At 43.3% G+C, this 25,675-nt stretch overlaps 1 protein-coding gene across 17 annotated transcripts in view; it reads right to left on the minus strand.

The window, feature by feature from the left end:
• The window catches only part of AAK1 (AP2 associated kinase 1), a 171,787-nt gene that overhangs the window by 62,900 nt on the left and 83,212 nt on the right, over nt 1-25,675 (minus strand). For all 17 annotated transcript variants that reach the window (XM_019970439.2, XM_019970443.2, XM_019970442.2 and 14 more), the window contains exons 4-8: nt 16,068-16,176; nt 14,464-14,606; nt 3,765-3,886; nt 2,361-2,442; nt 1,729-1,861 (exon numbers count right to left, since the gene is read on the minus strand). In XM_019970439.2, coding sequence (XP_019825998.2) covers nt 1,729-1,861; nt 2,361-2,442; nt 3,765-3,886; nt 14,464-14,606; nt 16,068-16,176 — 589 coding nt within the window. The remainder of the gene's footprint in view (nt 1-1,728; nt 1,862-2,360; nt 2,443-3,764; nt 3,887-14,463; nt 14,607-16,067; nt 16,177-25,675) is intronic.

Genomic DNA, 25,675 nt, shown 5'->3' on the forward strand with positions numbered 1-25,675 from the left:
AGATGGCTGGATGGCATCACTGACTCGATGGACGTGAGTCTGAGTGAACTCCAGGAGTTGGTGAGGGACAGGGAGGCCTGGCGTGCTGCGATTCATGGGGTCGCAAAGAGTCAGACACGACTGAGCGACTGATCTGATCTGATCTGATCTGATCTGAGGGTGTGCTGGACAGACGGAAGGAGGGGAGAGGCTGGCCAGTTTACCAGTACATGCATGAGCTGACAAGGTTGGAATGTATTATGGTGGCAGTGATGAGAACAGAGAGAATGTCATGAAAACAGGAGAAACTTCAGAGAAAGCATTAATGCTACCACTTAGGAAATGACTGACTCCCTTTTTTTCTTGCTGGCCAGATCCAAAGAAAACGTCACATTTCAGTCATCTAGGCTTGGATGGTGACACCCCTGACAGAAACTGAAAAGCGGGGGAACCTTGTGTTGGAAGTGAAAGGGTATGCGGGGGGGAATGATGGAAATGTATGAGTGAGAGTGACAATGGGCTCTTCCAATAGTTTGTAAAGTGAAATAGATCAGAGTGTAGGAAAGATGTCATATTATACACATTCATAGAGTTGTTTTTCCTAATACAAATTTGTTGCACAAAAGTAAAAAAAAAAATTTATCAAAAAATACTACCATTCTAGCAACAAATTTGGCCATTTTTTTGCATATTTCTTTCCCAGCTCATTTATAAAGCTGCCATTTTAGCACAGATATAATGCTTTACCCCCAAAAGCAATCCAACAACCATTAAATACCATACTCCGTTTCTTCAAATATTGCCCCTACTTTTGTATTCATAAACGGAAGAGATTAATTGATAAAACTAGTATAACGGAACAGGTGGTCACTTAGAAGCTAAAACTATCTTAACTTGGGTACAATACCTATCCTTTTTGAGGTACTGTTTCCTTGTTTGTAAAATAGGGATAATTATATTTACTATATACGGTTTTAAGAATTAAATGAGGTACAAGTAGGCCTTCCACAAATGTCAGATGCTCCACTCACACTGGCTTCATCTGTTTTCTCCAGTGCATCCCCATTTAGGATTTACAGTCTGTGATTGTTAAATGTAGATACTGAACGTCTTGACCAAAGTAAAAATATAATAAAAATTTGTTACTTCAGCATTCCAGTACAAGGGTTTGAGTAAAGCTTACTTACTCTGCCATCTGATTAATGAACATTAGTTCATATGCTTACTATGAAGGTACAAAAGAGTGAGGAATCTTAAAATCTTTTAAAACATTTAAATGCCTCTTATCGAAATCCAGTGATGAACCTAAATGAGAGGAAAAAACTAGTTCCACTGAGGTATAGTCTCAATTATGAATTCACTTCAGCCAATGCATTGCCATCATTTTAATTTGAGTTGCTTCCAGTTTTGCAAAGACGAATTTCTTATCACTTGATCTGAGTCAGCTGGACTCCTTTGGTACCGGAGCTTTCACACAGACTGCAAGAGAACAGAGCAATGCTCTGCAATGCTCAAAGCCCAGTAAGGATTTCTGCTTGGGTGGCCGGCCCAGGTGGGAAACCAAGTGGCAAAAAGACTCACAACTCTAACTCAACACCGTTACATGATCTTTGAGCAACCAATCATTATCAATTGATTTCTTTACTTTTCCATCCAACTTATCACTCATGGAATCTAACCCCTTTATCTTCCATTCCATTTCTAGAGATCAGAAGTAAAAATGTGAAACCAGAACCTTAAAATACTTACTAATTAGGCAGTGCATGTCTTGGGAATATCGAGAGTTATCAGGAATTGTGAAGTTTCCATCACAAATTGCCACTTGACTCTCCCCAAATGGCAAAGTGAAGTAACATAATTTATACAACAAACATCCGAGAGCCTGAAAAAATAAGAGAAGCAGAGTGCTATTAGAGGTTTATTTACCATAACTGAAAATGGGATTACTGAGAGATACTGGCACCATCCACATTTACTAGCCGATCTAAACACTAGGCATTATTAACCTATTTGAAACTTGAATTTAGAACCCAATATCACTATTTACCTGCCATTATTTCTACCATCATTACCCAATTGTGCTTCAAAAGAGAACAAGTATTCAGCTGGTTCTGCCCTTAAGAACTAGTAACACATGTGAAGACCACCTAAGTAATGGGCAGGTGACCCGAATAACTTTCCCAGAGGTCTGAAGTCATTGTCTTCGACAGGCTTCAAGAAGCAGTGGCTGATCACCTCGAGGCAAGAATAACCCTGAGGGGTAAGTAGACAGGGATGCGGTACAGTGGCTTCTCTGGCTAAGGCACTGTCTGGATTAGGCTGGGGAGTTTACAGCCAAGACTACTGACATCTGAGATGCAGATAGCTTTGTTGACACCTACCCAAATGTCTGCCTTCGTCGTGATGACCTTGCCACTGTACAGGTTGACCATCTCTGGTGCGCGATAGGACAGCGTTGTGTACCTACAATCAAGAGATTCATTTTTTTGTTAAATATGTCAATGCTATAATTAAAAACCAGGGGTAGCAAAATTACTTTTTAAAGAATATATGTATCAGTACAGTCAAGTTCCCTGGGAGCACTCAGGAGAAGAGAGGACGGGACGTTAGTGCTGGTGGGATGAAGAGCTGTCCTTGGCACACACCACACCCTTGAAGTGCCATCCTCTCACTCTAACAGCAGGTGGACGCAGACACTAAGGCTTTAAATAAACCCTAAAAGCAACTTTCCATGGGTCCTTAAATAACAAAATTGTCTCCTATAAATCCTTATTGTCTGACACTATATTTGGCTGGTTTGTTTTTTAAAATATACAGTAATCCCCTTAGATGCGGCTCGACACAGAGATGTGACGCTGGCTGGGACACTCAGGATAGAAAATGGGCCCTGGCTAGGCAGGAAGTGGGCCCGGAGCTGGATGGGTCTTTGCTGATGGAATAGGGCTGAGACAACAGCTTTTCTCTCTTCTCTGGCTCAAGAAAAGAGAAGTAGAAGTTCATCTTCAAAGTGAGAGTTAGTGTTACCAAGCCTGCAATTTGTGCTGCTTGAGCCTCTAGAGCCCAGAGGGCTCTGTGGCTTAGATGCCCACCAGGGCCTTGGACCAGAAGCCCTCCTGCCCCAGGCTGGGTTGCCAAGGGTGAAGCAGGAAAGGATCAGGATATGGGCGCACTCTACACTGCTGATTGTTCGCAGTAACAGTCAGCGCTGCTGCCTCTGAAAAATTTAACACTCTGGACAACAGGGGAAAACAGCCCAGGTTCTTACTGGAGTAACAAATCTAAACAAGCTGTTTCTCATGTAAGTCAGTGATTCAATGTCTGTAGAGACTTTAATAGCCCTACTCACCATTAATTCCACTAAATTGCAGGTTAGCTCCTTATGAGCAGGAAAAAATATACAGCAATTTAGGGTTCAGTAAAAAGCACAACCGACTGACTGGTAATGTCACAGCTGCTGTGATCCCACTGAAAGACATCACAGTACTTCCATGGTGTGTGAACCTTTTTAAGGGCTCTGGGATAAAAATCAAAAGATCTATGTACCACAGGACCATTGATAAAGTGCTATAAAATTCCTTCGTTTTAGTCCGCCGATCAATGATTGTGAATCCCCTCCCTATCCTCCACCTAAAAATCAAGCAACCCAACTGCTAATATGATGTTCTGAAATGAGGGACAACTGACTGGCACCACTGTCTTTTCACCATGACCCTCTCAATCATAAGCTGAAAGTAAAACTGTTGATCTGATAAGGATAAAACTCCGAGAAAGGAGGAAAAGCTTACTTCTTAATCTCATCTTCTACTGCATTGACTCCTTCTGTTTGTGGATTCTGGAATTTGTTGGTAGCACTTCCAAAGTCACACAGGACATAGTGGCCTCGGTCATGCAAGAGAATATTCTCAACCTGAAAAACATTGTGCAACCGCCCATTCCAAGATATTGTTTAATACTGGTTTGAAAATTTGGTGTACATTACACATAAAGGTTTTATTTCTGATAATCTCATCAACATGCATAGGAAAGTTATTCTCCTCCAAGTATATCAACAGGGGTCATTCCAAGTGAAATAAAAAGAGATGCACAGTAACAGAGGAAAATGAGAGTGGGGAGCGGAGTGCTGAAGAGGAAATTCCACAGTGGGAAAGCCAAGAGTTCCATTTTTCTGGATTTCTAGCCACACTTCTCACCTCTGCAGAAACAGCCCTCCTACAGTACTTTCAAGACCATATCTTTTCTCCTGCCTTTTTTTCAGTCTAGAATGCTTCCGATGATCACCAGCTCCTTACCCAGCTATCAAAATCCCATTCATCTTTCAAAAGTGAAAGGGAAACTGTTAGTTGCTCAGTCATGTTCGACTCTTTGCAACCCCAAGGACTAAAAACCCGCCAAGCTTCTCTGTCCATGGGATTCTCCAGGCAAGAATATGGGAGTTGGTAGCAATCCCCTTCTCCAGGGGATCTTCCCAACCCAAGGATTGAACCTGGGTCTCCCACACTGCAGACAGACTGTTTACTGTCTGAACCACTCTAGTTCAAATGCCACTTCTTCCTTGAAGCCGTCCTCAGAAAAATGTCACCCTTTCCCTACATTCCTTCAGTACTTGGTTCTTCCTGATATCAGTGATTTCACTTAGACCTTCTAAACATACATATCAATTTGTTTACCATGGTAGGTAAGGATTTTCTGAATTAATAAATATTTGCTATATTTTAGTTATTTCTCAAAGTGATTAAAGGCCTGTGGGCAAATGCACAGTTCTCCTGTGAAAGTACCATCCTTCTATTTTTGTAGATGTATTCTCTGGGCAGTGAGTTAGGAGTTCTGGGTAGGAGGGAGCTTCCAAAGACCAGAACCTAGAGAAATTCTTGGTGTCAAAGGATTCTGCCAAAGATATAACAATTCCAAAACATGGGCACTACCGTACTCAAGATGCATTAATTTTTGGCAGAGGTGAATTGAGCTGACTGGTGTTCTGGAGGACAGACCTGGCTATGTGTGGGCAGTAAAATGGTAGCCAAAAAATCTTGTTAGGTCAATAAGTCCGTGGCCTCCATTGTCTTTTGTCTTCAGCCTTCCAAAGACTGATCACCTTTGGAAAACAAAGGTAAGAGTAGACTAGAAGCTCCTTAAGGACAAGCACAGATATTTGTCATCTTCTCTACCAATGCCTAACATGATGCTTGGAATAGAAAATGTTTGTTGAATGGAATAAAGTGAAAAAGAGAAATACATATGACACACTGTGTGTGTGTGTGTGTGAGAGAGAGAGAGAGAGAAAGAGAGAGAGAGAAGCTGTCGGAAATAAGACAGGAGCCACCAAATACCCAGGCCCCGACTACTAGTGGTTCTTTTAAAAATATCTTCCCAACTATGATGTCTCCTGTTTCTATACTTTAATTTTTCTAGGATTATAGATTATAAAAATTATAGTCTGCATTTTATAAATATAATACCTAAAGTCTTTAAAAACTGACTCTACAGTTTATTATTCCTTATTCCAACTGAGTGTCACTCACGATACATTATTGTGAGAGGCTCTGCCACTGTTGCTGTTGATTCGTGCTCCTCAGAATTCATCTGTGGGAAGCCTTAAGAGGCCTGAGTTCAGGTCTATTATTCTTCCAGGAATAACCTACTTATGCACCTGGGGCACTAATAACCTACAATCACTTCACAAAATTGTAGGCGCTACAGTTTTGACCTTGGGGTTTTAGCCCTTCAGGCAGTGTGAACTATGACCATAAACTTGGGCGGATATGCTGTTGTGGTTAAGAATTCTTAGGAGAGACTTGTTCCCCAAAGACAAGACTGAATCAGGCAAATATTTCTACCATCTACAGCTTTTTATAATGCTCATCAGTTTAATCTATTTACACAAAGTGAAACAGTCAAGCTATCCTGAACGCATACTCACTTCAGGAATCTAAAGTAACTCCAACAAGGCAACACTAATATTTCCAGTGGAATTTAGAGGTTTTAAAAAGAATAGCTACTATTTACTGACTGACTGTCTCATCGCTTTACATGGATTATCTCATTCAATCCTTACAGTAACAATATAACAATAATCCCCGTTATACAGACAGAGAAAGTGAGGCTCACAGTGATTAAGCAAGGAAGTGCACCTAGGCAATCCAACTCTAGAGAAGGACAGGTAATTGCCTTTCTGCCAGGGCAGGGGGCAGAATAATTACCCAAAGCCCCCCATTCCCACCCTCCTACCTGGTAGGGATGACTACACTCACCCAGTGTCCTGGCTACAAGCGTAAGGACAGGGGTTTCTTAATTCTTTAAGCTCAGAAATGCCCCTATAATAGGAATCCAGTCAATGAGGAACCAAATGTCCAAACAATAGTCAGGCTGATTTGCTCAATGTCTCCTAAGCATTTCCTACAATGACTAATTTGTCTTTTTATTCAATTGCTCCCTCTCTGCTAGTCAACTCCTAGCCATTCTTCAAGGCCTTGCTCAAGTCATAACTCCTCAGGAAAACATTCCCTGGCCACCCTACAAAAATCTACAGAACTTGCTACGGCTAGAAAGGATTGACAAAGTGAGACCTGGCCAAACCAAGCAATGCCCATAGGTTACCTGGCCTCTTGTCTATGGCTGTTGTTTTGCTCCAACAGCAGAGTCAAGCAGTTGAGACAGAGCCTATGCAGCTGACAAGCCTCAAATATTTATTCTTTGGCCCTTTGAAGAGAAATTGCCACCTCTGGTCTTTACACACATAAGGGGCCTCTAACTCCTTTATTCACTGTCTGTCAGCAACAACCCTCCTTGTTGGCCTCTGCCACCCTACAGGGATCAAGTGAAACCATGTTTCTCCCATTGGATATGAGTAGTCCCTTCCCAAATCAGATGCTATACTTCTAATCCTAGAATATACAATCTAGAAAATTGAAAAGCCAACTCATATCAAAACACAAACAAGGTCATTCTAGGGACCAAAATCTCTGTTGGGAAAGGGAAGAAAACTGAGTAGGCAAGGGACAGAATAAAGATGATGCACAATGAGGCTTTGTTTTTGTTTTCTACCCAGACCTTAAAAACTTGGTTTGTATTTCTGGTTAGTTTGACTGATAGAACTCAGGAATTATGCTACATTTAACCTGGTCCCCACCCTGCCTTCCTCCTTCCCACAAAGATACCACTGTACAGAACTATATTCATAGGAAAACCAGAAGAAATTAACGGTGTGTTCAAAAACAGACAAGAGAACCAGAGATATCAATGGAGTGAAAGCCTGAGAAATATCAAAGAACTATCGATGCAGATGAGAAAAGTAATCCCTGCTTTGGCCACCGTGAAATTCTGTGGGGAGGATCAGGTGAGATTACGGAGGTGAAATCGCCTGGCAGCAGCCACAGCTCCGCCCCCTCGCCATCTGTCCCTGTGACCTGTGACACTAGTTAGTGACAACCTCCAAGCTCAGGCGGCTGCTGCCCTCCATCAGCAACAGCACCGTCACTAACAAAACACTTAGCACAGAGCACAATGTGTGGCAACCACACTGGACTTGGGGTTCAGAAGACCTCGGGGACTATTTTAGATGTTTGGCCTTGAATAAACCTTTAAACCTCTTTGGGCAGGTTTCTTATCTGTAAAGTAAAGCTGGTAATAATTCTATTATTGTTCTTATGAAACAAGGAAGAGAATGACCATGAAAGCACACTGCAAGTCTCCCTGGACACATGTAAGATCATTCCTTTATTAGAGAAATACATTTGAACTCCTACTACTGCCTATTATGTGCCAAGTACTTTTCTAAGTTCCACAAATAAGGCTGTGACTGGAGCTTAGGGTCCAGCTGATGATTTAAAAAAAAAAAAAAGTGTATTTGCCTGGTACTGATAAACATTGTGGGGAAAAAAACCCCAGCAGGTTAAATATATGTCAGTTAAGACGGATGCCACTGTAAACAGCACATTCAGGAAAGGTCACTCTGGTGAGGGGAGCCACCATGAACAATCTGGGGGATGAGCATTCTCATTAGAGACCGGCCAGCAGGAAGGCACGGTGGTGAGAGCACCTGTAGGGAGACTGAAGGAGACCGAAGCAGAGACAGGCCTCTGTGGCTGGGGCAGCACAGTCCTAGGGATTGGAAACTAAAGACGTGGGACCGGACACACTATGGGCTAGCACTCTCAAGAATGACGAGACGAGATAATGCTGGGCCTTGGAAAAAGGGCAAGACGCAGGTTAAGTGGAACCAAGAACAGGAAGGCATGGGGGGGTGAGAGTAATAAAATGGTGTCAGCAACTAGTAGCACTTAACATGTGGGGCCCAACCCTGCCCCACGTACTTCCTGACATTCTTCCAAGGCCTCACTGTCCCACTTGATACGTGGGAGAACGGAGTGCAGGCAGAGGTCACAAGGCTGTGGGGGCAAGATTTGGGCTCAGGCTGCCACACCGCCAGGACTGCACCCTCCCCGGCTGCACTGATGTGCAGAAAGGAGATGATGAGGGCAGGTACGACTCTGCAAGTGTGAGATGACCAGGGCCGAGAGGGATTCAATGAGGAAGGTCGATAACCAATTGGAGGTTCATACACCAGCTTCCGGAAGCTTCAGAGAACCTGCGTGGTGACTTTGTTTTTGGCCAGGTCCTTTAGGAAGTCAGGTGAATGCTGGTTACCTTCGCTCACAACCTCCCATCTAGAAGCTTGTTGAGCGTTCAAGCTACTGACCTTATTCCGCAATCAGCCTGAGAGGATTATTAAAGCTGTCACTCCCGAACTCTGCTCAGAGCTTCAGCTAAAATGTCTAGAAAGCCACCTCCTTCTGACCTCTTCATCTTGATATTATCCCAAACAAAACAGCATCCAGGCATTCAGCCACAGAGTTTATTACCACTAGAAATTGTGGAGCACTAGGTGAATGCAGGTTTTCAAACCTGTGATTCAAAAATAGGACAAGAATCTTCATGCTACTGTACTTCATGAGATCCAAAACCTCTTTTCTGACAGATGAGGAGACATTCATGACTTTTTCAACCTAGAATGTACTTACTAAGTCTTATTCCTTTTATCCCCCTTCTTAAATGCTTGGGCAAACGGCATGGTAAAATATAGCAAAAACCAAACAAACAGAAACCACACTGAGGGTCAAAAGCCTTGGCCTTTGTTCTGGTTTGATCAATGAGTTTGCTGTGCAGGTCACAGCCTTTCTGAGCAGAGGATTCCCTGTTGGTAAAAGGAAAGCGCTGACTTACGTGACCTTCCCAGGAACATAATTCTATTATTTGCAATGAAGACCTCTGTCAGTCCTCAGAGAGACAATTTTAAAAAAGGGAGGAAATAATGAAAATGTAAAATAATGTATTTGAGGAGAAACATTCAGTAAAGACTAGAACTTCTGTTTTGGTTATTTTTCAGAACATATGCTGCTTAAGGACAGGGACTGCTGTCAGCTTATTTCCGCTCCGGAATTTGAAAGAAAGACCAAAAAAAAAAGAAAGAAAGAAAGACCACACACGTGGTGGGCAGGGCAAGAGGGGCCTTCTGAGTTCCCCACAGGTGGCACTGGCTCAGGACCCTCGTCCACAGCTGGCCTGGTCTGTGCTCCTTCCTGTGTCCCACGGACTTATTCCCAAGGGCGCCTCCTTATCATGTGGTAACTCGGGTCACACAGAAACAAGAGAGACCAGCCACGGGCACGTTCTCTGACCAAGAGGAGAACAAAGAATTTCTTGGCTCTGGCCACCGCTAGGACCTTGCTGGCTGGTACCAGCCATGATAGGGAGCGCAGAGAGGCCGAGGCCTTGTGACGCAATGACAGAGCCAGGGCAGCAGGAGGTCCAGGGGACTTCTCACTCCCGCCTAGCAAGCTGGCACTGCAGCAGGCAGATGTGACTGCCCGCCAAGCACATAGCAGTAGAAATCAACAGAATCTAATAGGCCAGCAAAAGCGTCCAGATGGCACCTAGATTTGGGGAGTTTGGGAAAGCATTAAAAAAAAAACACAAAAAGACAGGTAGGAGTCAATAACTAAAATCAACAGCAACAGGACTCCTCTAGACCAATCACAGGGGCCCCTGTGTACGTTTTGTTTCCAAAGTCAAGGAGAAGAGGAAACAAAGTCTCCCAAACCACAAGTGGCAAACCAGTGGCATACCCGGTAGTCTTCAGTACTGACTGAACACAATTACTGTGCTCCTAGACTGGAGTGACGGGTGACGGAGGGGCAAGGGCCAGGGCCTAAGGCAGGCTGGGAAGACAGTGAAGCAGCCACTCACTCATGGCCCGGCCTCACCCTCAGAGCCCAGTGTGCTCCCAGGTCCTCTGCTCAGACATCTCACAGGCTGCTCAGAGCAGTCAGGAAAGAGTCTGGGCTCTGGCTGCTTGAGACCAACCACCTACTGTGTCCCCAGGTAAGATGCTGAACTCTGCCTCAGGTTCCCGTCATGGGCAACCTTCTCCGCCACCTCACAGCAGCACCACGGGGCACTAGTATGCTGGCCACACAGAAATTGGGCAGGTGCTATTTATGGGTGTGAAGTGATGATCATTTAGGCCTTGTTTAGTCCAATAAATGTTGGAAAAGTGACAATGAAGGAAGACTTTGTTTAAAACGTACGAGTAGTACTCTCTAAAACAAGGCTCTGTAGCCCCCTTGGCCTCTTCCTTGCTCTCACCTCCCTGGGTGTCTGCTCAGAATTTTCTGAGCCAAGGATGTGCCTGCGCACTGATGCGCATGTTCTCCTTTAGCCCCACCCAGGCCCTAACAAGGCTGGTGCTGTTGTCTCTGCTGCACAGACAAGGAAGCTGAGGCTCTGAGGCCAAGTGATGGGAGGAACAACCCAGGAGCCTGAGGGTCTAGGAGAACACGAGGTCAGGGAAAAGTCACAAAGGAGTCAAAGACTACAGGGAGGAGAGCAAGACGGGGATGGAAACAGGAGGAGAACAAGTCGGAGATGGAAACACGTCCTGTGCATCTGGAAATATGAAGGATGCTTATTACCCACAGAGCTTACAACTCGGTTGGTACCAGTTACATGGCTACAGAACCAGAGTTCTCATAGGAAATTGAACCCCATCTGACATGGAGGGGTGGAATGGGACTCTGGAGGGACCCAAGCTCATACAGGTCACAGAAGTAGTGTTGATACAGCCAGGCCATACTTCTCCAACCCTTTTCTTGGCCCCTCATAAATTGTTCTTCAAGATAAGTGGCAGGGACAAAGATCAGGTCCTAAAATGTTGGTACTCCTGCTACTGCTAAGTCGTTTCAGTTGTGTCCGACTCTGTGTGACCCCATAGACGGCTGCCCACTAGGCTCCCCCATCCCTGGGATTCTCCAGGCAAGAATACTGGAGTGGGTTGCCATTTCCTTCTCCAATGCATGAAAGTGAAAACTGAAAGTGAAGTCGCTCAGTCATGTCCGACTCTTACCAACCCCATGGACTGCAGCCTACGAGGCTTCTCCGTCCATGGGATTTTCCAGGCAAGAGTACTGGAGTGGGGTGCCATTGCCTTCTCCGAAAATATTGGTACCATTGCTTATTTTGAAATATACACTAACAGGCCCAAGAATTTCACTCAATGTTAAAACAACTAGGATAAAAGTGTCATCACCTGAAACTAACACAACACTGTAAATCAAGTGTATTTAAAAAAAAAGGAGTGTCATTACATTCTTAGAGAAGTGGCCTACAGTCACTCTGGCCTGCTTTGTAACTAGCCAGGTACCAGGCCCTTACCCACCTCCTCATCTTCAAACACCTTCTTGTTCCCTCCCCTCGGCAGTCCTTAGGCCCTGCTCTCTGCCTGAAATACTCTTCAGCCTCTCTGTGACCACCCATATCCCACCAGTCTTTCAAAATTCAACATTTCCAGAATATCCCAATCACCACTGCCAGATCTCATTATCTGACCACATACTAAGAGACTTTGTATTTCCCTTCTTTAAGTTTCAGTTCCAAATATTTCACTTATATGCTCTCACCAATACTTTTACATTATGAGCGTAGGGACCATGTTGTATCTGCACTGTCCTCACAGAATTATGTTTTGTATGATGTGAGGCTCACAATATTCATGGACGTATACTTGTTCTGTCAGAAAAGGGGCTGACTATGAGCTGAGGTGCACCGGAGAAGGCTGTCTTAGGCATTTGGAGACTTTGCACTCAACAGGACAGAAAAATAAAATAGGGCAAAATCATGAGCTAGTGTGAAGAAACTGGAACCTTGTAAGTTGCTGGCAGGATGTAAAATAGTGCAGTTCCTTTGGAAAATAGGCTGGCAGTTCCTCAAAAAGTTAGAGTATCCATTGCTACTGCTAAGTCACTTCAGTCGTGTCCGACTCTACTCGACCCCATAGACGGAAGCCCATCAGGCTTCCCCGTCCCTGGGATTCTCCAGACAAGAACACTGGAGTGGGTTGCCATTTCCTTCTCCAATGCATGAAAGTGAAAAGTGAAAGTGAAGTCGCTCAGTCGTGTCCGACCCTCAGCAACCCCATGGATTGCAGCCTTCCAGGCTCCTCCATCCATGGGATTTTCCGGGCAAGAGTACTGGAGTGGGGTGCCATTGCCTTCTCTGAGAGTATCCATATGACCCAGCAATTCCTCTCCAAGGTGTGTACCCAAGAGAACTGAAACTATGCGCTCACGTGAAACCTAGTACATGAATGTTCACAACAGCCTGAGTCACAATAGCTATAGCAGAAACAACTCAGATGTCCACTAACTGAGGAATTAACAAAATGTGATAGGTCCGCACAATGGGATGTTGTCACAAGAAGAAGGCAGTACTGACATATGCTACAACATACATGAACCTGGAAAACACTGCTTGTGAAAGAGGTCACATACCATACAAGCCCATTTAGGTGAAATGTCTGGAATAAGCAACAGAAAGTAGACTGGTGGTTGGCAGGGCTAAGGGAAGAATAAGAAGTGACCCCTAATGGGTACAGGCTTTTGGGGGTGGTGGTGATGAAACTTTTGATGAAGCTTTTGTGGGTGGTGGTGAGGGGAGATGAAATTTTCTGGAATTAAACAACGGTAATGGTTGCACACCCTTGTAAATATACTAAAACCCACCAACATGTACATTCTAAAGGAGTAAATTTTATGGTATGTGAATTATACCTTAATTAAACTAAAAACCATCCTCATAACAGAAAAGCTAGTATGCTATTGTGATCCTCAAACTTTGAAATATACAAAAACCAACTGGGGTGCCTAAGATAAAAACTCCCAGGCTTCCCTGGTACCATCACAAACACTGTGGCCCGGAAGATTCAGTGGGGACCCAGCAGCCCGCATTTAACAAGCATGGGAGGGGATGATGATGTAAATGTTAGCCATGAAGCATGTTTCAGGAAACATAAGTATAATCAAAAGAAATTGCAATTTAGAATCAGAAGAGCTGGATTCAAATTCTGGTACTCCTCCTTCCCAGTTATACGACCTTAGTTAAGTCACATAACCTCTCTGCTCCTAAGTTTCACTGACCATAAAATGTTAACAAGACAGTCTCTCACCCAAGAGACAGTGCGCATGCAGTGTCAGAGTACACGGCACACAGTCAGTGCTCCAAAGATGCTAGTGAACCCTGACCAGGTGCCAATTCCATTCAACAAACGTCATCAAGTGATACAGTCTGAAAGGTCCAGTGCAAGGGAACAGTAATTCAGTTCAGTCACTCAGTCATGTCCGACTCTTTGCGACCCCATGAATTGCAGCACGCCAGGCCTCCCTGTCCATCACCAACTCCTGGAGTTCACCCAAACTCACGTGCATCGAGTTGGTGATGCCATCCAGCCATCTCATCCTCTGGCGTCCCCTTCTCCTCCTGCCCCCAATCCCTCCCAGCATCAGAGTCTTTTCTTAGCAGGACAAAATTTTTAAATTATCAATTAATGGATTTTACAAAATATAAAATAGACTTTAAAGACTAGGCACTGCTGTTTACAAACTTTAAATTAGCATATTACTACTCTTCATGACTCTAAAACAGTGAATTTTGGAGTTTACTAGGAAAAATAACAAAGATGTGTTCAGGCATTTGGCAATTATAAAGAACTTCTGAAAGCTACTTAATAATAAAATTGATACTATATTGAACTGTATGAGCATGCATGCTAAGCTGCTTCACTTGGGTCTGACTCTTTGTCACCCTATGGACCGTAGCCCCTCAGGCTCCTCTGTCCATGGGATTCTCTAGGCAAGAGTACTGAAGTGGGTTGCCATGTCCTCCTCCAGGGATCATCCCTCCACCCAGGGACCCAACTTGCATCTCTTATGTCTCCTGCATTGGCAGGCAGGTTCTTTACCACTAGTACCACTTGGGAAGCTCTATTATACTGTACTGTTCTGCTATTTTTTTCTCTGTGCTTTCTCTCCCCAAGCAGAATGTCAACTCATAATTTGGTACCAAGCCTGACGCTTTTCCCATACCCTCATAACATTTACCCCACTCCTGGAGCAGGTAGAAAATACTCTGTAAGAAAGCTTCAGGGTGATCTGTTACCTTCAGGTCACGGTGGATAATAGGAGTTTTGCACTGATGCAGGCGGGCAACAGCTTCACAGGTGTCACAAAATATCTGGAGTACTTCATTTTCTGTAAAACCTGTTTGCAGGCGCTGGTTCATTAGGTTGACCACTTGGCCTCCTGAAAGGGGTGCAGAGCAGAGGAAAGGTAATAAACATTCAGCCCCTTCACTTATTCAAGAGAATGAATGGCTGTCCACAGAGGAGCAATCTGGATTCGGCTAATTACTGGCTGAGCCAGGATTAAACCCCAGTATCTTGATTCCCAGCCTGCGACCTGTTTTCTACTGCTTCAAAACAGTTTCTTCATTTTATAAAGCAGCTCAGATGTGAGCTGCCCTCATTCTGTCTTCAAGATTAGCAGCAGAACTGACAACATGGTCCTGGCTCTGGTTGCCTGGTTATACTGTCCCTGTTGTGCATCAGATGGGGCCACAGGTTCAACTTGCTGTACCTTTTAGTAAGAATCAGATTGCACAATAGACCCCAGGAGGAGGAAGAAGACAGTTTGATAGCCTGTACTTTAGGAACAGCTTGGTCTCTCTGGCTTTACTGCCTGCTGCCTGGCCTGCAGAAATGCTACATCAACACTTAACCCCTAGGACTGAAAGACTGATGACCTCGCTTAGAAAATTACCCAGCTCCCTGGATTCTCCTACTACCTCATCTGTGAACATTTAACTGTCCAAAAAGGAATGGCCAGGAGGAAACAATGTGGTACTATTTTATAAAGTCAGGCTAACAGCTGTTACAGTAAAGGCTGGAATTATTGGTTAACATCATGTTTTTAGGATTAGCAACATATTTAATTTATGGACAGTGTCTTGAAAGGCAAGGACAATGTTAGTGGAACCAAGGGTGATTACAAAACTGGGCACCAAACAGTGAAAAAGCGACCCAAGAATGTAAGTGGCAGCTGCTAAGACCCAAAAAGCTGAACCTCCAAACAACAGCTGTATGAAATACAGTCAACTCTGAATACATTCATGCTCCAGCCTGGGTTTCCCAAGATAAATACTGCTCAAAATGCTAAGCTTTCAACTACTTAACTACTGTTAACAGCAGCATGATTTGAATGGAGCCTTATTGGCAATCCAAACTGGAGCAAGCAGAGGAGGGTCATTTCCATTAGACAAAAAGGATTCTTTCCCTCCCAATGCAAGGATGGTGGTGTGGGTGGAGAAGAGAACACACGAGTGAGGGAAGCTGAATTGTTTCTTTAGTCCATCTGGAGTCGGGTCTTTATTATGTGCCTTCATCATTTGCTTTAAAGCATCACAAAGAACACATTCATTCTCATCCTCATACATCCACATTCACGTACAAGCACCAAACCTCCCAAAACCTAACAAAATTAGAGTTCTGTATTATCCACCAGTATTTGTGCCACTGATCTTTGACATTGTAAGACTAACCAAGAAGTCACAGGAGGCTCTGTCTCTCTCAGCCTCTTTGTCTTCCCATCCTTAAAACCAGAACAACATACATTAGAGTACAGTTCCTGTTAACTGCAATGACCCCACCCCCTTGACAATCAAAGTCCTAGAGAAATGAAAGCGTACAATCTGGCTCATGTACTTACCCCTGCAGAAGTCCATCAGGATGAGAACTTCCCACACATCACCGCTACTCACACTATTGATACTGGAGTCAATGTAACCCACGATGTTCTTATGCCCCGACAGGTCCCTCTGTAAAGAGTTGAGAAATAAATGATTCGTTACAGACACCAATAGAGACAGAACGAGCCAGGTTTTTCCATTAGCACAGACAACTTAAATACACAGACCAACATTGACAGTGAGCAGAGGTCAGACTAAGAAACAGGGTCAATAGAACATTTCCACTGGTCTCTGAGAGTCATGGCCATATCTTCAATAGCAATTCTACAATCCAACTAAACCATAATGCTCTCCTGAGTTCAGTTCAGTTGCTCAGTCTTGTCTGACTCTTTGAGACCCCAGGGACCTCAGCATGCAGGCCTCCCTGTCCATCACCATCTCCCAGAGTTTACTCAAACTCATGTCCATTGAGTTGGTGATCCCATTCAGCCGTCTCATCTTCTGTCATCCTCTTCTCCTCCTGCCTTCAATCTTTCCCAGCATCAGGGTCTTTTCCAATGAGTCAGTTCTTCACATCACATAGCCAAAGTATTGGAGTTTCAGCTTCAGCATCAGTCCCTCCAATGAATATTCAGGACTGATTTCCTTTAGGATGGACTAGTTGGATCTCCTTGCAGTCCAAGGAACTCTCAAGAGTTTCCTCCAAAACCACAGTTCAAAAGCATCAATTCTTCAGTGCTCAGCTTTCTTTATGGTCCAACTCTCACATCCATATATGACTACTGGAAAAACAACAGCCTTGATTAGATGGACCTTTGTTGGCAAAGTAATGCCTCTGCTTTTAATATGCTGTCTAGGTTGGTCATAACTTTCCTTCCAAGGAGTAAGCGTCTTTTGATTTCATGGCTGCAGTCACCATCTGCAGTGATTTTGGAGCTCAACATTCTCTTGAACTAGATTCTAAAACCAAATGGTCACAGGCTGCCTACTTGCTCAGGGCATCAGTCTTCCCTATAAGCCAGAAGCGAAGACTCTCATCTCTAGAAACACTGCAGAGGGGCTTAGAGGAGAGCACAGTACAAACTATTTAAATATGTGAATTTTTAATTCAGAAAAATGAAACTGATCATTTTTTTCCCCGGTTGTAAGAACAACAAGTGAATTCAATTTGACTTTCAAACTATTCATACTGTTTTTCTCTCTTTAGGAAATATACGAAAAGAATAACTGCTTTTTAAAGTTTTGGAGGGACTACAATGGCAAGCATTTTGCTCACAATTAAGCCTTTCAAGCCAACCAACTGGGATAGAAGATGGGTTGTTTCCAGCTCTCTGGTTAGAACAGCATATCTCAGGGCTGCTCGTGGAATTAATGTTTCAACGAGTACATATTGAGCACTTCTCATGTTTCAGGACCCATTCAGACACTGGAAGTTGCCTCATCCCTTGGTATGGTTACTTCAATATCCATAGAGGCAAACCTTCCTGAAAATGATGTTCAAAATCCAAGGTCAGTGAGCAAAAATTGAGCAAGCTGGGTAATAGAATTTATGCACAAATACAAAGTAAGGCCCTATTTTTAAACTAGTTTTAATAAATTGTTTTACTTCTGTTTAATAAAAATACATGGGAGGGAGGAGGCGAGAAACATGTGGTTCTGTAAGAGTTACCACAAATTTGGCAATTAGAACCATGAGAATAGTAACCCCCACCACACTGACTGGAGACCTCAGCTGTTCCAAGTGATAAAGTCTCTTTTAACGGGAAAGTACATACCAAAACAAGAGGAGGCTTCACAGTATCAAACTAACACACCTGAACTCTGAGCATACAAATGAAAATTTCTTAGCACTTTCCTTGGAGTAAAGGAGTAAGAATGACTATTGCCTCAGAAAGGTAGAGCAAAGGTAGAAATGGGTCCGCTTCTACTGGCAATGGGGAAATCACTGGAGATCTAGACAAGAACAGTTTCGGAGAAGGAATAAAATGAAAGAACAATGGAGTTGGACTTGCAAAGAACGGGAGAGGCGTACGTAGAACCAGTGACTAAGGATGACTCTTACCGAACATTTTGAGCTGAAAAGGAGCAGCACTGAGGGAAAGGAAAGGGTGGGAGAGGACTGAGCACTGGAGAGTGGCAGGAGCCAGGAGAGACAAGCTTTAAGATACAGAAGAGGATGGGGATAACTGATGCAACAAGGTCCTCTGAGTAGAAAGGGTCAGGATTAGGAACACTGTTAAAGGGACTGGTCTTTCAAAGGCATTTCTTTCCTGGCAAACAGGAAGGAAATAAGGATGGATATGCATATTGGTTTAAGGCTGAGGGAAAAAGGGAATTTGAGGGAGTTCAGATCCATTGTTCCGTTTTGGGGTAGAATGCAAGATTATCTTCCAAGCGTTAGGGAATGAGAAAGAAGCCTGATGAGAGAAATAAAAGGATTCGAGCAACTGCTCTGGATAATTGACAAGGGAGATGATGAGACAGAAAAGCAGCCGCTGGAACTGAAGTTTCTCTAAACAGAAAGTGATTTCAGGGCTCATGTTTTAGAGGACTGTGCTTCTCCCTGCTTCTCAGTCTTATCAACTCTTCTAGAACTTGTTTCCATTTACACAGTGCTAGAAGTAGGAACATGTAGACAGAATTTCTTTGAAACTAAAATGGAGCAGAAGATTCTGTTCTCCAAATGTTCACAGAAGGGAATGAAAGACTAATGTTTCTGTATTTAACTGTTTGGGAAAATAAAAATTAGCAAACTCACCTCTGAGTTTCTCTCACCCCAAGAGGAATAATTAAGAATCTGGAAGGAAAATAAAAAGCAACTGATAGAGCCAAGAGGAGGTCAAGAGCTATTAGAGGACACACACTGGATAATCAATATCTGTAGATGGCATCTCAGAACAGTATGCCACAACGCTGGATGATTGGTCCAAGGCCAAATTCCCATTCACCATGTCTTCTGCAAAGATCTAGAGATACGTTCAAGTAGAAAAGACCATCTCTTTGGAGGGAGACGATGGCATTTTACTTTTAATGGCTTGGAGTCCAGAAACATCTCAGATTTTAGAGTAAAATGTCACTGGTTTGTATGTGATAGAGAAGATCTGTTTGATTGGCTGGGAAATGTAGAAAAAGGTCAAGAGGAAATCTTACTACAAGTTGAGATAGGCTCACATTCAGGGTCCAAGTGACAGCACTTCTCAACAGCAACAGGTGAGAGGATATCCAAGCTTTCCCTGGCTTGAGTTAAAAGACCAGCCCCACACTTACAGGAGAGATCTGGGCTGTAACCCACAGGGGAGGCACCTCAGTTACTACCTGTTTACTCAGGAAAAGGCAAGGTATAGGAAGATGCTCTGATGTCCTCGGTTACTACTATTATTTGGAGTATTGAGATAAAAGTCTACTTGCTAAGTCAAAATCTGATTTTCAGGGGAGTGGTGAATGTTCGGCTAAACTATAATCAGCTTATATATTACATTAAATCATGGAAGCGGTGATAAGTCTAACGACACTGTATTGTCATTCTAAACTATTTTTATTTATTTATTTGGCTGCATGGGGTCTTAGTTGTTGCACTCTGATCTTTGTTGTGTTATGTGTCCCATCTTTCAAGGCCACACAAAGACACTCTAGTCGTGGCAAGCAGGCTCAGCAGTCGCAGTGCATGGGCTCAGCTGCTCCATGGTATGTGGGATCTTAGTTCCCCGACCAAAAATCAAACCTGTGTCCCCTGCATTGGAAGGCAGATTCGTAACCACTGGACCACCAGGGAAGTCCCTAAACTTTAAATTAACATTAAACCACACTGATAAACATTATTAGAAGACCTACTTTATTGAATATGTTAGGGGAAGCACACTGACTGAAACCGCCCACCCTGGCCAGGCCCTTTAGTAACCATTCACATGAGTTGTTTTATGACAGGAGATCCTGGTAAAGAATACGGAACTAATAAGCCACCACCAACTGGAAGAGTTCGGGAAAGGTCAAAAGGAGACACCACATGTCCGTCCACTTCCCGGAATCCCTCTCGCTAGCATCCATCTTGGCTGGGTGATGCGAGCGCCACCAGGAAAGACTCTGAATTAGAATAACTGGCCAAAGACAACCCGGAAACCAATCCATCACCATAAAACCCGAGACTGCGAGCCACGTGGCAGAGCAGTTCTCCTGAGTTCCCTTATCCTACTGCTCTCCACCCAGGTGCCCTGTCCCAATAAAATCTCTTGCCTTGTCAGTACATGTGTCTCCTCGGACAATTCATTTCCGAGTGTTAGACAAGAGCCCAGTTTCAGGCCCTGGAAGGGGTCCCCCTTCCTGCAACAAATAGATATGTAAAGTGTTTGTAGTTAACTTAGTAACTTTCATAGTTAAATGCTTGAAGTGATGACAAACTTTTTTCATAAACACACACAAACACTACCATTGGAAAATAAGGCCTTCTACCGGATCCTACAGATGATCAGAAACTTTATCTGTGGTCCTAATTAATGGTCATTCATTGGAAGGGCCGATGCTGAAGCTGAAACTCCAAAACTTTGGCCACCTGATGCGAAGAACTGACTCATCTGAAAAGACCCTGATACTGGGAAAGACTGAAGGCAGGAGAAGGGGACAACAGAGGAAAAGATGGCTGGATGGCATCACCGACTCGATGGACATGAGTGTGAGCAAGCTCCGGGAGCTGGTGATGGATAGGGAAGCCTGACGTGCTGCAGTCCATGAGGACACAAAGAGTGGGACACGACTGAGTGACTGAACTGAATTAATGGTGCTTGTAATGCAGAACAGCATTCTATCCCGAGCTTCAAATTTTCTGCAGCAGGAAATTCCTACTAAGAATCTTAAAGCCTTACAAGAGAACAGAGGCCTCAATTCCTAAGTACATCTATAAAAACCTTCATTTTTATGTTCAAGAAAACAAAGAAGACAGCATTCTAAGTAGCATATCAATAATGTCACTCACCTCAAAATAGTCAAGTGAGTATGGTATGTAACTAACTCCCTTATGTATCTTTTGCTCAGACCACTCTTCCTTGGAACATCAGCATGACAAATTCCTGCAAATTCCTGATGCTGATAGTGCTTGCATTTGCATACAATAAGCTTCCAAAGAGGTGTATTTACCCAAATAGTCAATGATTTCTTATTTTATGACACAGCACTATTGCTGCCAACTTCTAGCATTGCACTGTGATTTCACAAACAGTTTGAACCAAAGTTAGCTTCTTTCCCAAAGTTGCTTTGTAAAAGTCTTCTGTCTTACTATTCCTCTCCCACTCCTCTTCTCTATAACTCTAAATTTTCTCTGTACCTATTCTCTATAACTCTAAATTTCCTTTATAACTATAATTCACAAGCAAACAAAAACTATCAAATCCGGTGCAATAGTGAAAAGAAACGCTTTGAGATCAGGACTAGCGCTGGAGTTTCTACTGAAGGCTGTCGTATCTGAGGCCCTTGTGGATTTCTACCACATGAGTCCCAGATATAATCCTGCCTACACTTACATTTATGCTCCCTTTTCCAAGTCTTACTCGTTAACTAATCCTGTATTTACAGAACAGATCTTTAAAGTCACTTAGAGTCTGATTCTAGAGTCATGCTGCTCAGACTTTAATGAGCAAGTGAATTACTTGGGGGCTGGGGGGTGGGGTGGGGTAGGGTTGGGGGGCTTCTGTTTGAAAACAGATCCTAATCCAGTAGCTTTGGGATAGAGCCTAGGGTGTTTCTGGTCAGCGGCACCTAAAGTGCCAAAGATCTAGGGCAGTACTCCTCAAAATGTGGTCCAAAACATTTTCTGAGTAGAAACAAGTTCATAAGGAGATAAGAAGCTTGCTCCAGGACATAAATCAATCTGCTCACTAAGATGACTTTCTTTTCCTAGTGAGACTCCACCCATGAGGGAAGCAGTTCATTGATTTATGTTCTAGGACAAGATCTTCGTGAAGCATACATTGATCGACAACTGATTTTTGACAATGATGCCAAGACTCAGTGAGGAAGAGAACAGTGTTTTTCACAAACTGGTGCTGGGACAACTGACCATCTATATGCAAAAGAATGAAGTTGGATACCTATCTCACACCATAAACCTCACAACTCCTCAAAATGGAACTAAGGAGAACCGTACAGGGCACGTTCCCCCAAGTATAAAACCAAGCAGTTAATGATTAGGACAATAGAGTCACAGACTCAGTGTCTGATGCACACTCCTGAGTTGTTTTATAAATACTATAACTGCAACCAGAGGAAAAAAAAACTAACTGCATGATGAACCAGACTGTGTCCATGACATAAGCTGCTCCATCTTGAGCAGCACTGAATCTATGTTTAGCACAATTCCAAGAACAGGCCTCAAGAGAATGGGATTAACATCATTGCTTGTAACAATCTGAATCATTCTGGGCATTAAAGTAATTGTAGCTTGCTCTGCCTGTCTATATAAGTAGGCAACTAAAACTGTCAGCAAAGAAATGCTGATATCTTCCATTCTGAGAATATGGTTCCCTATGTCAATTTCTTCTACAAAGAAGTTATAGAAGATGAACCTTTGCCCCTGCTGCTGCTGCTAAGTCGCTTCAGTCGTGTCCGACTCTGTGAGACCCCAGAGACGGCAGCCCACCAGGCTCCCCCATCCCTTGGATTCTCCAGGCAAGAACACTGGAGTGGGTTTGCCCCTAATTCCACAGAAATGGAATGACGTTGCACCGTAGGGAACTGAGGGCAGCTCTTTTGCTCCTTTCCGGTTTGCTCATTTCTCTTTCCCTCCAACTTTGAAATAAACTAATTAACCTGTTGATTCTTTTCCCAGATAAAAAAAAAAAAATAATTAAGTAGTTAAAGAATGACTAGCTCTCTATCCCCAACAGCCCCCTTAGCAGTCTTGCTCGCAGATCACATGCCAAGATAACATCTGAAGAGTCAGCGGCCTGCATACAATGGAGAAAGATGCAGAACCCAACCTCCTGCCTTAATGATTCACTGAGATTCTCCCTCCTTCCCCCACCTTCCATCTCCTGCTTTATGAACTGTCATGGTTGACCAGAACCTTCAGAGTTGGTCTCAGGACATATTCTCCCCAGACTGGCCACCTTCTCCTGAGACTGTCAGCTTTTCTGATTAAAGCACTTTGCTTTTCTTCTTTGAAAATACTTATTTATTTGGCTGTGCCGGGTCTTAGTTGCAGCATGCAGACTCTTTTAGTTGAGGCATGGGGATCTAGGCATGTTTGATCCCAGGGATCAAACCCGGGACTCTTTCACTGGGTGTACAGTCTTAGCCACTGGACCACCAGGGAAGTCCTTAAAACACCTTTCCTTTCTATTGACACTTGCTTCTCAATTATTTGCTTTTGAGCATTGAGCAGCCAAACCTGAATTTAGTAACAAAAATGGACCACAAATCTAAAAAATTCCTCAAAGAAAATACATGTGCAAATCTTCATGATGTTGGGTTAGTCAGTGATTCTTAGATTTTGACACCTAAAGCATAAGCAATCAAAGAAAAAACAGATAAACTTCATTTCATCAAAATTAAAAACTTTTGTGCTTCAAAGGATACTATCAAGAAAGTAAAAAGACAGTGCAAAGAATGGAATAAAAACTTGCAAATCATTCATCTGATAAGGGTGCCAGTTCAGTTCAATTCAGTCACTCAGTCATGTCCGACTCTGCGACCCCATGAACTGCAGCACGCCAGGCCTCCCTGTCCATCACCAACTCCCGGAGTTCACTCAAACTCATGTCCATCGAGCCGGTGATGCCATCCAGCCATCTCATCTTCTGTCGTCCCCTTCTCCTCCTGCCCCCAATCCCTCCCAGCATCAGAGTCTTTTCCAATGAGTCAACTCTTCACAGGAGGTGGCCAAAGTACTGGAGTTTCAGCTTTAGCATCATTCCTTCCAAAGAAATCCCAGGGCTAATCTCCTTTAGAATGAACTGGTTGGATCTCCCTGCAGTCCAAGGGACTCTCAAGAGTCTTCTCCAACACCACAGTTCAAAAGCATCAAATCTCTGGTGCTCAGCTTTCTTCACAGTCCAACTCTCACATTCATACATGACCACTGGAAAAACCATAGCCTTGACAAGACGGACCTTTGTTGGCAAAGTAATGTCTCTGCTTTTGAATATGCTATCTAGGTTGGTCATAACTTTCCTTCCAAGGAGCGTCTTTTAATTTCATGGCTGCAATCACCATCTACAGTGATTTTGGAGCCCCAAAAAAATAAAGTCTGACACTGTTTCCACTGTTTCCCCATCTATTTCCCATGAAGTGATGGGACCAGGTGCCATTATCTTAGCCTTCTGAATGTTGAGCTTTAAGCCAACTTTTTCACTTTCCTCTTTCACTTTCATCAAGAGGCTTTTTAGTTTCTCTTCACTTTCTGCCATAAGGGTGGTGTCATCTGCATATCTGAGGTTATTGGTATTTCTCGCAGAAATCTTGATTCCAGCTTGTGCTTCTTCCAGCCCAGCGATTCCCATGATGTACTCTGCACAGAAGTTAAATAAGCAGGGTGACAATATACAGCCTTGACGTACTCCTTTTCCTATTTGGAACCCGTTTGTTGTTCCATGTTCTAACTGTTCTAACATGTTCTAACAGTTCTAACTGTTGCTTCCTGACCTGCATATAGGTTTCTCAAGAGGCAGGTCAGGCGGTCTGGTATTCCTATCTCTTTCAGAATTTTCCACAGTTTATTGTGATCCACACAGTCAAAGGCTTTGGCATAGTCAATAAAGCAGAAATAGATGTTTTTCTGGAACTCTCTTGCTTTTTCAATGATCCAGCGGATGTTGGCAATTTGGTCTCTGGTTCCTCTGCCTTTTCTAAAACCAGCTTGAACATCTTGAAGTTCATGGTTCACGTATTGCTGAAGCCTGGCTTGGAGAATTTTGAGCATTACTTTACTAGCATGTGAGATGAGTGCAATTGTGCGGTAGATTGAGCATTCTTTGGCATTGCCTTTCTTTGGGATTGGAATGAAAACTGACCTTTTCCAGTCCTGTGGCCACTGCTGACTTTTCCACATTTGCTGGCATATTGAGTGCAGCACTTTCACAGCATCATCTTTCAGGATTTGAAATAGCTCCACTGGAATTCCATCACCTCCATTAGCTTTGTTCATAGGGATGCTTTCTAAGGCCCACTGGACTTCACATTCCAGGATGTCTAGCTAAGGGTCTAGTATCCATTTTATACAGATGACTCTTATCAAAGAGCATATGATAAGAACAAGGAAAGATGCTAAACACCATTAATTACTAGGAAAATGCAAAGCAAAATTATAAGATTATCACTTCATAACAACTAGAATGGCTGTAATAAAACACAGAAACAATAAAAAGTGTCAGTAAGGATATGGAGGTTGGAACCTGCATACATTTCCAGTAGGAATGTAAATAGTGCTGCTTCTATGGAAAATAGTTTGGCATTTTCTGAAAAAGTAAAGTTACCATTTTGCCTTGTAATTTTACCCCTAAGTATATATCCAAGAGAAATGAAACATTATGTTCACAAAAGCTTGTACACAGATGTCGGTAACAGCATTATTCATAATAGTCAAAGAGTGAAAAAAACCCAGCTGTCCATCAGAATAAACAAAATGTGGTATATCCATATAAAG

The sequence above is a fragment of the Bos indicus genome, chromosome 11, assembly GCF_029378745.1.
Source record: "Bos indicus isolate NIAB-ARS_2022 breed Sahiwal x Tharparkar chromosome 11, NIAB-ARS_B.indTharparkar_mat_pri_1.0, whole genome shotgun sequence".
Lineage (NCBI taxonomy): Eukaryota > Metazoa > Chordata > Mammalia > Artiodactyla > Bovidae > Bos > Bos indicus.